General features: G+C 35.0%; 2 protein-coding genes across 2 annotated transcripts; one reads left to right on the forward strand and one right to left on the reverse strand.

The window, feature by feature from the left end:
* Window positions 1-1,082: 1,082 nt before the first annotated feature.
* Window positions 1,083-3,126, reverse strand: LOC108327677 (uncharacterized). Its single transcript, XM_052870027.1, has 2 exons — window positions 1,989-3,126; window positions 1,083-1,900 (listed from the first exon to the last, which is right to left on the reverse strand). Exons 1-2 carry the CDS (start codon window positions 3,124-3,126, stop codon window positions 1,083-1,085), a joined length of 1,956 nt encoding a protein of 651 aa, XP_052725987.1.
* Window positions 3,127-4,215: 1,089 nt separating this feature from the next.
* LOC108327676 (protein MAIN-LIKE 1-like) lies at window positions 4,216-4,956 on the forward strand. Its single transcript, XM_017561360.1, has one exon. The coding sequence runs from the start codon at window positions 4,216-4,218 to the stop codon at window positions 4,954-4,956; it is 741 nt and encodes a 246-aa protein (XP_017416849.1).
* Window positions 4,957-15,832: the final 10,876 nt, after the last annotated feature.

A 15,832-nucleotide genomic window follows, 5' to 3' on the forward strand; every position in this document is an offset into this window, starting at 1 on the left:
TTATCTTCTTTCATTTTTCTGCACTCTACAAACATTGCACATCTTCATCTCTATTCCACCATTCTCCAACCAACACCCAAAACAAAACTCAACCCCCATTTCTTCCATCTTTCTTCTTCATTCGGCCAACAACAGATTCTTCCTCGCCTCCATTTGCACCCCTAAATACCAGTTCCCATTTAGTTTGCCCTTTCCTCACACTTCGAACACAGTAGGAAACCTTAGAACCCTTCACCATAAAATGTCACCCCAACACGGACCAATCATCTTCTCACACAATCACCAACTAACACCCATTTTTCCAAAGAAACCCTCGCGTAGGGAGGAAAAAGAGTGGCACTAGCAGCACCGGCGGTGATCCCGTTCGTGTGTTGCAACAACGTCTGGCGAGATCAGTCACGGGGGCGGGGGTTGTGACAGTGTCAAATATGGGGCTTTTGCACCAAACTAGGCATATTTGCCTAGAATATTACCAAAATGGGTAAATTTTGACCGAATCTGAAGTCGTGGGGGCCAAAACGACTTCAAATGAAGAAGTCGTGCCCCTCCTGCACGATTTCACACTGTTCATTTGACCAGTGGTGAAGTCGTGCCCCCCCAAAACGACTTCTAGGTGTTGTAATCGATTACAATATACTGGTAATCGATTACAAAGTGATGAAAACGTGACCCTGCATGATTTCTTTTCAGTAGGCAAAAAAGCTACTGGTAATCGATTACGACACTTCTGTAATCAATTACCAGTGTTTTTATTGTGCAAAAAGCACTCTGGTAAGCGATTACTAAACTTCTGTAATCGATTACCAGTGTTTTTATTGTGCAAGAACCACTCTGGTAAGCGATTACAAGCTTGTTGTAATCGATTACCAGTGTGTTTTTGGTTGGTTTTTGAAAATGATTTTGTAGTTTACATATTTTATGTATTGGTTGTGTTATACGAAAAAAGAAGTTGTGGTTATTATGTAATGAATGGATGAATGGAGACAAATTTGAAGAAAAGAGAAAAAAAATATGAATAAGAAATATTAATATTAATATAATAATAATGGATTTGATTACAATTGGGTAAGATTAACAAATAACTAATGACGAAATGGACAATTTCCCCTATGATGACCTTCGTTGCGGCAGTAAGAGCATTTTTTTGGCTTATCTGGATTGGATTGATCCATTTCATTATGAATCCTATTTGTAGATGGTCTTCCGGATGCCTTGAGTCGCATTTTAGGATCTGGTATGAAGTTTGGACCTGTATACGTAGGCCAATAATCTTGATTTTGGATCGGGTGAAATTGTACTTCATATGCCTTGAAGATGTTGTTAAGACTGTACACTGGATCAATTACTTGTGTTAGTGGGATATGCGAAAATGCACAAACAGCAATGACATGATGACATGGGAGACGAGTAGCCTGGAAGTGACCACAATCACACCACCATTCATTTAGGCTGACCTTATAGGAAAGTGGAACATGGCGGTAGTGGTGAGGTGTTGAAATTTCACGAATATCAAATTCAGAATTCTCACGGTTGTAGCGATGAACATGACAAAATGCGGATTGTTGTTGACTTTTCCTAATGATGTCGGCGATTTGTTCAGGAAATTGGTGGCCTGCTTGTAGCATATAGTTCGCCTTTAATCCTCGTTCAACAAACCATGATTGTGTCCTCTCAAATGTTGTTCTGATGAGAGCACATATTGGTAATGAACGTGCTCCCTTTAAAATGGAGTTGATGCACTCAGCAAGATTAGTGGTTATATGTCCATATCTTCTCCCTCCATCAAAAGCCTGAGACCATTTTTGTAATGGGATTTTATCTATCCAATCAACTTGTTGTGGGTATTGGGCTCTTAGTGCAGTAAGTTTTGCCGTCACAGTTGGTTGCTTGACCTCGTAAGCTGTAATGACGTAATGAATAAATAAATTTTAGAATAATGTTACAAGATTATAAATGTAAAAGGGTATAAAAAATGTTTGTAGTAGTACCTAAATTGATGAATTGTTTTTTGAGGTCATGATTTTTGAATTTGTTGTTGAAGTTTGATGCTAGATGACGTATGCAATAAACAGAGTTCAAACCATCTTGTTCCCCACTAACTTCTTCCGATCTTAAGGCCGATAGGATACCCTTTCCTCTGTCAGTGATGATGCAAATATTTTGTTGACGGCAAACATGTTCTCGAAGTAGTTGAAAGAACCATATCAAGGCCTCCTTTGTCTCACCTTCTACAATGGCAAAGGCCAAGGGAAAAAGATTTCTATTGCCACCTTGAGCTATGGCGGTGAGCAAAGTTCCATGATACTTACCCGTTAGAAATGTACCATCAACTTGGAGAATGGGTTTACAGTATTTGAATCCTTGTATGCAGGGACCGAAAGACCAGAAAACTCTTTCCATAATATAGCAATTATTGTCAGTTTGTCCATTAATCTGCACTGGAGAACCAGTGCATTGTAAAATTGTACCTGGGTTTGCCTCCTTCACGGCATGCAACCATCTCGGCATGTGGTTATAAGAGTCCTCCCAATCTCCAAACTCCATAGCAAGAGCCTTTTGTTTAGCGATCCAAGCTTTTTTGTATGACACACAATATCTAAATCGAGCTTTAATATCGGCAATCAAACTCTTGATTGGAATGGATGGGTTTGTGCGGACTGAATTTGATATGATCGCGGCAATGTGAGAACTATCAAGATTTGTATGATCTTGAGATAGTATGGTTGAGAAACACGAATGTTGGCCGTCGATATTCTTGATTTCCCAATACTTACGGACTTTGCTATAAGCTGCCCTCAAACGCCATTGACAACCGTTGTGATATTCCACACAACGAATGACATAAATGTTGGGCTTCGATTCAACGACGGTGTATTTGTAACCGTTGGTTATGTGATAATGTTTGATTGCAGCAATAGTTCCGTCCTTTGACTGGAACTGCATACGTTCATTCAACTCTGGAATGACATGTGTAGATGATTGTGTGATTTGTTCGTCGTTGTTGTCATCTTCAAGTACGTTGTCTAATTCATCATCGGTGCTGAACTCATCAACATTATCTAATATCAAAGGTTGTTCGTCGATGATTTGCGATGATGAAGATGGTGGAAAGTTCCCCGATTCCATAACGTTATAGATGTGCGAGAGAAAACAAAAGATTGGAGTATAATGAGAGTTGGTGGCAGTGGAGTGAAGATGAGAAGATGGATAAAGACTCATACAATATACGTATATATAGAAGTTTCAAGTGTGAAAGATAACTTTCTGATAAGTGAGTGTTACGGTCAAAAATAGGGGGTCTGTCATGTAGATTTATTGGATTGCATATTTACACGCAATTGTAAGGTATCTATAGTATTACATTGATTTCTTTCCGTATAAAGGAATTTCCACTGTGCTCTGATATATCATAAGCTTTTGTTGTTAACAAAAAAAATAATATAGTATTTAGATGTATTACAAATGTTTTATAACTAAAAGTGCAAAACTAATTCAAAATATGATTTAAAAAAAAATTGGGAAAAGGGAAGTTGTGGGGAGGGGGCACGACTTCAATAGGTGAAGTCGTGTACCCCCTACACGACTTCAATAATTAAAGTCGTGTAGGGGGTACACGACTTCACCTATTGAAGTCGTGCCCCCTCCCCACAACTTCCCTTTTCCCAATTTTTTTTTTTAAATCATATTTTGAATTAGTTTTGAAGTGTAAAAATTAGTTTTGGACTGTAATAAAATGTTTAAAAAATTAAATATGTTTGTAAAAACTTAATTACATTTTGTTTTAAAGAAAAATAAAATATATTACTATTCATTACCACTATGTGTGATGATTTATAATTGACCTTGTACACATGCACTGAAGCTACGGCTCTGACCATCAAGATTAGGTGTGCTATTCTCACTTCCTATTCATTTGCATGGGTGTCCCTTTGCAGATTTGAGCCTGAAGATTCCTCCTATTCATATGCATGCCTATGTACCCTTTACAGTATTTCGAGATTCGTTCCAAGACCACATAATTGAATTTGGAATTGTGCATCCCATTTGACAGAAGCACGTGAAGTTGTGATTGTTTGTCCATCAATGTTTGTCCATAAATAGGTGCAGGGTCATTTCATTTCAACCATTGCATAGCCTTTCCAATTGTTTGTTCCAATAGCCAAACCACATAATTTCTGATCACCGCTTTTCATTCCTCTGCCCAAAAAATTCTAAATGGCTTATGCCCGTCAACTTCCCGTTGATATGTCCCTTCTACGTCTACAAGATAAACACATTGTCAAGGCAATATGGGAAGGAAATGAACGAGTTATTTGCCCGCGGAGACATGCAATCTGGATAGCAAAACATGTTAACGAACTTGATGAAAGAATCATGAATATTCTACAGGCAGCGGGGTTTATCCATATTTTGAAAGTGTCAAATATGGAAATAAATCACCAGTTAGTTACTGCTTTGGTTGAGAGGTGGAGAGTTGAGACTCATACTTTCCGCTTGCCTCTTGGTGAAAGTACTATAACATTGGAAGACGTTGCACTACAACTAGGGCTTCCCATCGAAGGTCATGTTGTCACTGGCATCAGTAGTGGTCCTCTAACATGTTTTGGTCAACAACTACTAGGAGATGTTCCTTCTGAGAACAGTGTAAGGGGCAACAGAATTAAGTTGTCTTGGCTTAATAACACTTTTTGCCATTTGCCTCATGATGCCACAGATGAGGTTATTCAACAATACGCTAGAGCGTATATGTTGATGATAATTGGCAGCATCATGATGCCAGATACATCTGCAAGCATGGTGCATCTGATGTATCTACCACTTTTGGCGGATGTGCAGACCGTTTCACAGTATAGCTGGGCATCCGCAGTGCTTTCCTGCTTGTATCGTGCCCTTGATCATGGGACTAAGGCTGACCAAGAAAATATCGGAGGGTGCATGATCTTGTTACAATGCTAGGCATGGGAAAGAATAACATGTATTTCCCCACAACTACTCGATGTCATAGAAGAAGACATTACTTCTGGTGCACTGTTTCCCCTTGCAAAAAGATGGTGTCGAACAACACAGTCAATATTCTGTGACACGACAATTGTTGAACAATTTCGTTAGAAGTTAGACGACCTATCACCACGACAGGTAATTTTGAACTGTCCTATCAATATTGCTGTATATATTTTGTTATAATTGGCTTAATTTGCTTAATTTGTTTTTAACCAAAAACTTCAATGCTTCAGTTTATATGGACCCCGTACAGAGTTCATGACATTGCTCAAATCATTCCAGTCGAAGTGCCTCCTACTTGTCGAGCAGTTGTGCCTCTCATATGTTTCTCTGTTGTAGAATACCAGCAAGCAGACCGTGTGATGCGTCAATTTGGATTTCGGCAAAATCTACCCCATCCACCAATGAATCTAGATGACGAACATAAACAGGATATGAGAGGACGCGCAGATTGGAACTGGCAAGAACACCATCAACAATGGATTGCATTATGGAATGACCGGCATAATCGTGTATTCAACGGTATTCCATTCCAAAAAAATGGTCACTTGCGAGATGAATCGGAGTACATGCAATGCTATATAACCCATACAATCTGCTATATTGCTGTCATACAAGATTCAACGGACGAAAAGGTACCACAATATCCCCACATTTTAAATTATGAAAGTCTTATTATCTTGCGTTCTTCAATCAAACATTGTCTTTACCAGTATGACATGGAGCACGAACAACAGTTCCAACCGTCATTTGCATACTGTGCATCACCACCGTTTCATGATCCACAAAGGTCTGCCTCTGACCATGTCAACTATCAACATCCATCTCTGAATTCAAGGTTCGAAGCACACATGCCACCGACATCAACATATCCCCAGGTTGAGACCTCTTATTTCGTCTTTCCACCATTAACACCGTTCAGTGGAGGTCCATCATCTTTTATCGGAGGTCCTTCCAATTATTTTGGAACCTCGACAATGACTCCACCATCTTCATACCAACACGCCTCATCCTCACAAAATGTGTATCGACTGACCCTTCATTTCCAAGACCTAGAACAGTCTAATGAAAATCATGCCACTAATGAAGACCAACACACGCAAAGTCCCACACTACAACAACAACAACAAAGGCGAGGCCAACGACAACGACGAAGACCAACGTGTGGGACTGGAGGACATAGATAGATTGACTCATCAACAAAATTATAATTATGTAATTTGTCTTTAATTTCTTAATGAATTAGAAAAAAAATGTTCATTACAAACCTTTATCCTTTTCAGTTATTATTTCACATCATGTCAAAACAAATATAGCCTCCATCAATTTTAATATATGATGCCTTCAATCAATACTAAAGCATGGTTCAGAAATCAAATTTGGTCCCTCCACACACTGGTAATCGATTACAGTTTGTACTGTAATCGATTACCAGATTGACCCTGTAAGGGATTATAGTCTTTGCTGTAATCCATTACCAGAGACCCTGGTAATCGATTACAGGGTTTCTGTAATCGATTACCAGAGGACTCTGGTAATCGATTACAGAAACCCTGTAATCGATTACCAGCCGAACCCTAGTCTATAAATTCAACTTTTTCTCTCTCCTCACGAACACTCATCATTCCCACTCTAGTGCCAGCGCCTCCCCACGGTTTTCCTTCGTCCCCAACCTCCAAAATCAAGTTTTATTCCTCCATTTTCACATCTAAACACCAATTATCACATCTCCTTTCCATTCTCTTCAATTTGCACCGATTGGAATTTCAAATGGCGGAATCTAGCAAAGAGTTAGGCGCTCATCTTCTACAGCTGGGGGACGTCGTCGCCGTCAACCTTCACCCCCAGAAAGCTCACCCACACCCTCACCACCACCGTCACCGACTGCTCAACAACAAAATCTACAATTTTCCACTCCTGCACTAGCTGAAAGGTATTTCTCGCTATATAAAGACCGTCAAATCATTGAGCCAAAATACCTAGATGACGAATATTTCGAAAGTCACGGTTTTGAATTTTATGGCATGGTCAAAAATATGGGATTGGATGATTTTCTCTGCGATTATGCAAGTTATTCTCCTGATTTGGTACGTGTGTTTTATAGTAACCTCAAATTTTCTCATAATGGAACAATGAAAACTGAGGTGAACAATGTGAAAATGATTATCAAACCCAGCATTTTTGCTTCCATCGCCAACCTTCCCTCTGTTGGGTTGAACTTTGAGGGTAAATTATTTGAGGATTGGGCCGATGAATACAATATACGCGTAGCCAGACAATTAGTTTGTTTGCCACACAATCCTCCTGTGAGTAGAATCCTAGCCGGCAATATGATAGTTGAGGCTAGAGTATAACATATGTTATATGTCGTGTTTTGTTTCCACGTGTTTCTAACTTTGCACAGGCAACCGAGGAAGATCTTCTGATAATGTGGATAATAATGACGGCAAAGCAGATTAACTGGACCCATCTCATCCGACATAGGATGAAGAAGGCTTTGAGGCCAGGTGCTCCTTTACCATATCCAACTTTGGTCACCCGGATCCTAGAACATTTTCAAGTTCCATTGGACGATGAAATTTGTGTCCCACTTAGTCGGCATTGGACAATATCAGGAGGAGTGATACAGTCATTTGGATTGACCAGAAATGCTGACAACAGATGGGTTCACAAAAATTCTCCTCCTCCTCCACCTCAACATCAAAATCAACCACCTCCTCAGCTACAACCACCACCACCACTTCTTCAACAACAAAGTAGTTCATTTGATGACGTTATGAGGGGGATAAACGATCTTCGAACATTTTTTGGGGACAGGTTCAATACACTCAATGAAAGCATGAATGCAAGATTTGAACAATTGGAGCTAAACATGGGTGACCGCTTTGATACTATTGATGCTCGAGTTGAGCATGTCGAGCACGACATTGACTATCTGCGTCGTCATTTTGGTCCACATGCTGGATCATCTTCCTAGATGCCTTTCAATTTGTAGTGTCCTTTTATTTTAATTTAAGCTTCTTCCTTTTGTAATGCATTTTTTATTGAATAAAATACTACAAATTCCATTTATGATTTTGTCTTATGATTTACATGAAATCAATTACTCTTCCTATACATAACAATACATCACAATGTAATCAACAACAACGTCTGCTTACACAAATTCATATCAGTACACATAATTAACTTCAACATATGGGATTCAACACAATACAATTTTCCAAAAACCAACAAAAACACACTGGTAATTGATTACAACAAGCTTGTAATCGCTTACCAGAGTGGTTATTGCATAGTAAAAACACTGGTAATCGATTACTAAAGTGTCGTAATCAATTACCAGTAGGTTTTTTGCCTGCAGAAAAGAAGACCTGCAGGGTCACGTTTTCAACACTCTGTAATCGATTACCAGTATATTGTAATCGATTACAGCTCCCAGAAGTCGTTTTTGGGGTGCACAACTTCACCACTGGTCAAATGAACAGTGTGAAGTCGTGTAGGGGGGGCACGACTTCTTCATTTGAAGTCGTTTTGGCCCCCCACGACTTCCTCATTTTTGTAATTTGATTTGAATTTGCCTATTATGGTAATATATGATGTATATTTGCCTACTTTGGTAACAAAGCCCAAATATGGGATAAAGGAAAACCCTGGGCGATGAAGAAAGAAGAGAGGGGTCGGGCTTGACGCTGGCAATGGCTCTGGGACGGCCTATGACGCTGGTGAGTCCCCTGTGGTGGCATGCGTCTTCGCCGGTGACTAGATGAAGGTCAGTGCAGCAGGGCTTGGTAGAGACAGTGAGGAGAAGGTGGAAGTGAAGCCCTAGTGAAAAAAAATTACAAAAAAGGAGTGTTGAATTAAATTATAAATTATTTAATTTTAATTCAAAAAATAAAATTTGTGTAAAACATGTGTCATCCTACGTGTAATGTATTTTTCTGTTTCAATATCTTCCTACATTATTCTTCATGATTAACATTTTAGTTTTTAGTTTTTGTTCAGAGGTGCATGGTCTTACGCCAAATTCGAGTAAGGTTTTATGTTAAATTTGAGAATGGAGATGATTGAGAAGTTTGGACAGGAATTGGGTAAGACTAGTAGGAGATTGATTGTGGCAAACCGAATAGGCTATTGAAAATATTGGTTGAATTGCTGGGAAGTTCGACTAAATTATGTGAAAAAATATTTATAAGAGGTATTATGATTAAATATGTATATTGTGTATTATCACACCCATTAAAAATCCATCCAAAACCCCAACTGAGTGGAAGACGAGTGTCGAGAAAGGGGAGCTGGGGAACAGAAAGTGGAAGATAGGTGTGAACAATGGAGTGGCTGTTCGGTTTTGACGGTAGGAGTAAAACTCTAAGTTTTCAAAAATTCACGCCACTCTCTGCATGCAACCATCTTCTTCAACCTTCTGAAACTCCATTCTTCTCCTCCTTCTCTCTAAGATTTCTTCATCTTCTCTCTACGAAATCTTACTATTTTCTTCCTCCGATCATCAAGCAGACCACACCTGAGCATTCCCGCCGTCGAGGGCATTCGTTTGAACCGATCAGTTTTCGATTCCGAGCTGGTAAGTTCATCTCTCCCTCAATCGTGTGGTTTCCTGGTACATGCAAACCTAGTTTATGGGTTGCATGAATCAAATCATCTTGTTCTGAGAGTTTCTGGATTTTCTGTTTGGTTTAGTTTCAGAAGTTGTCGAGCGTTGAGGGTAGAAGGATTTGTAGAGGTGAACCAGTAACGATATCTGTGAGCGTTCAGTCACGTTAAGAGGTAAGGGAAGCTTATATAATTTTATTTAGTTTCTTACTTTGAATGGATGCATGTTCGTTGATTGTTGAATGAATATGAAAAATGGTTGTTACTGCATTGTTGACTGTATGAGGAACTAGAATGATATTGTGTTTGATGATTTGGTTGATGATGAAATATGGTATGTTGTTTAAAAGTATTGATGATTAATGAAAGACATGAAATGGGTAGGGATGTTGTCGAGAGTCAGTATTGACTATTCAATTATACAAGCGTTCGTTCTTAATAAGTGTTTGGTATTAGACCAGCGCTCGTTTGATATAGTGTTCGGTTTTCTTGTGGACTCGGTTGGAACTGGATTCTTTCATTTGGAGAGAGTTCTAGTTGAAGACTAGCGTCTTCGTTTCGTTTTGTAATATTTGTACTTAAGCGTTCAACCAAGGATATTCATTCCTTGGTATTTGATTATAAACTTCAGTATATCTATATGTATTTGTATATTTCGTTCGTTCTTGAACATTAGTTAAAAAATATCTTATATTTATCAAGCCTTTATTCTATAAATTAAGTAGTGCTCGGTCTTACACCAAGCGTTCGTACTAAGTAGTGTTCGGTCTTACACCAAGCGCTCGTACTAAGTAAGTGCTCGGTCTTACACCAGGCGCTAGTTCTCATTTCCGTAATCTATCTTTATAATAAGAGCGTTCGTCCAAACTCAATAGTGTTCGCTCTCTACAGTGCCCGGTCTTCGACTGACATTCAGTTTCCTTGATGTTTAACTCATTAAGAAGCTAAGTATTTATTGGCGTTCGGTTTCTTCATATGATTCCGTCAAGTGCTATTATTTGATGTCCTACAATATCTGTCTTAATTGGTTTCGGCCTAGAGTCTTAGTACTCGGCCTAGGCTTTACGGTGTTCGGTTTGAACTCTCAAGAGTCAGTTCATTAAATTGGCTCACTTGGTAAACAACATTCGATTATATTAGTCTCTGAGAAGTATTATTATATTCAGTCCTTTTCACAACTAGTGAGTAACTCTCTCAATTTGATTAGTTTTGAGTTGGAGACATCTCGGTCTCACTCCAAGTGTTCGGTCTTGTTCTGGATTAAAAACTAACGTTCGGTATTTGGTATCCTAAGGGATCTTTATTCAAATTGGTTCAGTTGAGGTTTTAATAATGAAAGATGATGGAATATGATATGGATGAAATGACTTTGGTTATGAACGAGTATTCCGGGGAGGAATATCTCATGAATGTATATTGGAATTGGTAAAGTATGAATGTGGGCATGCTAGCTGGCAGTTCATCCTGATATTCCGTGATTACTCATTTCTCACGTAGAGAAGGGTAAGTCATGTGTGGGAATGGCAGGAGGTCCTAGTCCTTATGGTTAATTTGGACAGATAGGACTAACCTCGGGTGGCAGCTGTTGAGGGTATCCCAGTTACTACATCACCCGGGTGCACGAACGTCGTAGCTACACAGAATTCATACAGTCCGGACAGTCAGAGTCTAGTACTAGGCTTTGCATGAAAGAGTTAATGATTTATCTTGTTTGGTTGATTATGTGAAATATATGCTGATACATGAATTAAATTACATAAGCTTACCCTATTTTCCTGTCTTGTCCGTTTTGTACGTTCGGTTATTGTCCTGTCGCAATGATCATCCGTGTGGATGTGAGCAGAAGGAGAAGAGTTGCTGGAAGAAGCGCTAGAAGAAGAAAGTTTGGTCGAGGTAGAAGTTAAGACCGAACAGTAGAACCGTTTGGTCAGTAGTCAGTTTAATTGTACGATGACCGTTCGATCATCTTTTACCTTTTTCTTTTGTATGACCGTTCGGTATAGGCCTTTTGTAAACCGTTCGATCTAGATTTCCTATTTGTACAGTTTTAACTTTCTCGTTATTTTGTAAGGCCGTTCGGCCATAAGCGTACATCCTATCTTTTGTAAGACTGATCTGTAGTATTATTAACATGTGATTATTATATTATATAGTTTTATACTGTATTTTTGGGATGTTACATGTATACGACGATTTAATAAAGTAATATTTGAGATCTTTTGTATGATAGTTATAATGAGTTTTTATCTTTTATTAAGATGATATTAGAATTATGGTTAAAGTCTATCTTAACAAGATTTATGTGAGTATTCTATTTCATCCGTTATTAGGTCACTATCAAACCATCCATTAATTTTATTCTCGATATATCTATATATTAAGGCATAGAGTTATAGTTGCACCCATTTATATATTATAATTTGATCTTGTTTATATTAGACGTGAAACTTCCAATTTACTTAATGAATAAACCTAATAGTCTCTTTGTTTATATTAGATGTGAAACTTCCAATTGACTTAATGGATGAACCTAATAGTCTCTCTAACTATCAATCTGACAATCAATCAGAATGGTTGGTCTAACAGTGATTAACTTGGGTGGTCATTCTAGCAATGGTACAATTTTAAAGCGTGATTTTTCATAAGAAAAATAAAATAGCAAGTTTTAATTTGAATCAATTTTTACTTTTAACAATTTGTGTGATACTTCGACCAGAGAGTTGTTAGAAGCAACTTTAAGGAATTATTCATTTCTTATAATATATTTTTTTAATTTTAAGCTAGCTGTTTTAATATATTTTTATCTTAACTTGATATATTTATGATATAAAAAATATAAAATACCAAATATTATATTATATATTATATACAATACAAAAGTTGTAGGAAAAAAAATAGTAAAATAGTAAAAAACACGAAAGTGTTTCCACTGAGAGAACAAAACAGGAAGACCATGATAGATAGAGTCCCCCCGTAAAAGTTGTCCTAAATTATTGCTTCCAGTATCACGCGACATTAACTCCTATGATTTAATTTTTTTGGAAAATTTACATTTTATGTAAATACAAACCCAAACAATAAACAAAACCTTCACCATGCGTACATGGCTGTGAAAGTCTCTATCACATCGTGGATTTAACTCTTATATTAAAAAATATATATCATTTAATATTTATCGATAAAAAAAAACATAACATGAATATTAAACTGAAGTTGCATATTGACCTATATAGAATCGGTGAGAAACTCTTAAGATTAAAACTGCAGGTATTTTAAATTACTTAGCAAGTTAATTATTATTATATTCTATAACAATTATTTTTAAAATGTATTATTGTAAAGAAAATTAGATTTTGTATCACAGAAAGAGTGAGTTGGTATTTAATTTTTTTCCTTACACTATTAAAATAAATTCACTCAAATTAAGAGAGTTCTTTTATTGTCTTACAAAGTTTTGTTACATACAGACTCACCTTCAAAACATGTAATAACACAGTATATCTTGAACAATCCTTAAAAATATTTATATCTAAAATTTCAAGTTAATACATATTTTATACACGCATCATTTTATAGTACATTGAAAATACTTTTAATATGTTTTGTTTTTAATTTTTAAATTATCTTCTTTTAGTAGCAATAAATTAGGTTTATTTTAATTTTGTATTTACAATTAATCTAACATTTGCTTAGTATTTTTTCATAATTTTTTAGAAGTTATTTTTAGTTTATTCCAATTACATTGAATTATAAATGCATCTAGGATTTAAAAACAAGTATATGATTTGTTGTGTCTGGAATCTTGTGATATTTGTAGACGTGACATATTTATTGAACTTGTGTATGAAAACTCATATATTTGATTTCTTATATCTTGGCTTAATTTTTTATAAATTAACTTGTGGATTTAATTAAAATTCATATTCTTCATGTTTACATTTGATTATAGAATATACAAAAACACGCAAATCTACCTCAATTTTCAAAAATCAAATAAATAATAGTACAAGTATGTATTTTCTTCTTTCATAGTATATTTTATTTTTTGAAAACTATGTGACAACTTTGTTAGCATAATACACATTTGATAACCAAGTTTTGCAAAATGTCTTTCAAAATAATCCGAGTTACCACTTTGTTAGCGTAATACACATTTGATCAGAGATACCACTGCCCCCATAAACATGCAAAATGTCTTTCAAATAATCCGAGTTAATTAAGAGTTGAACATTGCTATCGTATAATTATAAATATAAATGATGTAAGTACGTTATAACTCTATACACATTATTCTTATTTATAAAGAAAGGATACACTGTAGTAATTCTTATTTATATCGTGTGTAAACTTAATCAACATTGATCTTATATATAAATAATCGTATACACAATATATTAAGAATCTATACTGTTTTTATTATGCTAAATTAAAAGTGATCAAATGATATAAATTATTTTTTTGGCAGATATATATGTATATGAAAACTTATGGACCTTTATGTATGGTGATTAAATAAATTTATTTTATAATGGATAAATAGAAATGCTAAAAAACAATCTAATATGTCTTTACATAAATATATTAAGCCCATATAAAATTTATTTTTTACTATTTTGACTAACATCTCATTATTAATAAGAAATGATGAAATTACTAAAATGTTGTGTTGGTCTAAAAGGTCAAACCTATTCGTTTTCTTATTATTACGAATGTAGGTATGTTTTCGTTTTTTAGTTTAAATTATTAATATGAAAATTTATAATTATATAGATAATAATTTTTCATTTTGGTTCCACTGATATAAAAAAAACAATCTCTTAATCATCCTATTAGTAACTAAATTAATCAACTTATATCTGAAACTTCATTTTTTTTTTCAAACAATATTATTTATAAAGAAAGGATACACTGTAGTGATTTTTATTTACATCGGGTGTAAACTTAATCCAACATTATAAATAATTATATACACAATATATTAAGAATATATACTTTTTTTATTATGCTGAATTAAAAGTGATCAAATGATATATTTTTTTTGGCAGATATACGTATATGAAAACTTATGACCTTTACGTATGGTGATTAAATAAATCTATTTTATAATGGCTAAATAGAAATGATAAAGAACAATATAATGTCTTTACATAAATATATTAAGCCCATATCAAATTAATTTTTTACTATTTTGACTAACATCTCATAACATCTCATAATCAATAAGAAATGAAGAAATTACTATAATGTTCTAAAAGGTCAAACATCTCATTATCAATAAGAAATGAAGAAATTACTAAAATGTTATCTGTCTTAAAGGTCAAACCTATTCGTTTTTTTTATTATTGCGGATAGGTATGTTTTCGTTTTTAGTTTAAATTATTAATATGAAAATTTATAATTATATAGATAATATTTTTTCATTTTGGTTCTAACATAACTGATATGGAAAAAATCTCTTAATGATCCAATTAGTAACTAAATTAATCAACTTATATTTGAAACTTCATTTCTTTTTCAAACAATATTATTTATATGCAATTGAACTACCAAAATCGGATTAAATATATACATGGCATTGGCAAGGCAATGATTTATTATATGCTTACAAAATAATAATATAAAAAATGAAGGAAAAAAATTAAAGTTAACATTGTCCTAAAATTGAAAATGAAATTCATGGGAAAAATGTTGCATTAAAGTTTTAGGTTTGGAAGTTAGTGGGAGAGGCGACAGTTGGACAACTGTACAATTGTGACTAAAATGATATAACTTACTTTTTTTGTTAAAATTATTACTTTCGTTTTAAATAAATAATTAGTAATTCTAAACGATGTCGTTCTTTAATTAGAAATATCGTGATCATAAATTTCATCTGCCTTTACGGAAAAGTTCTTCATTATAAGGATAAGGATGACCATATATATAAACTTTTTATCATCAAGTGGTTCAAAAGTTTGAATTATACTAATTTTAGATATGAAACAATTTATGCTGAAAAAAAAAAGTATGTATGATATTTATTTGAATTTTTTAGTGATATTATTATTATGCTTTCGTCTCGGTATGATAATTTGTGTTAACACTGTTGTGATGTAACTTTATAAAAAGAAGTATATATTTAAATGGAACAGGACTATAAAAACCTAAAATTAATTTCACCAAATGTTTAAATAAATTATATAATCAAGAGATATAAAGTTTTAGCAATATCTAAAAGAAT

The sequence above is a fragment of the Vigna angularis genome, chromosome 10, assembly GCF_016808095.1.
Source record: "Vigna angularis cultivar LongXiaoDou No.4 chromosome 10, ASM1680809v1, whole genome shotgun sequence".
NCBI classification, from domain to species: Eukaryota; Viridiplantae; Streptophyta; class Magnoliopsida; order Fabales; family Fabaceae; genus Vigna; species Vigna angularis.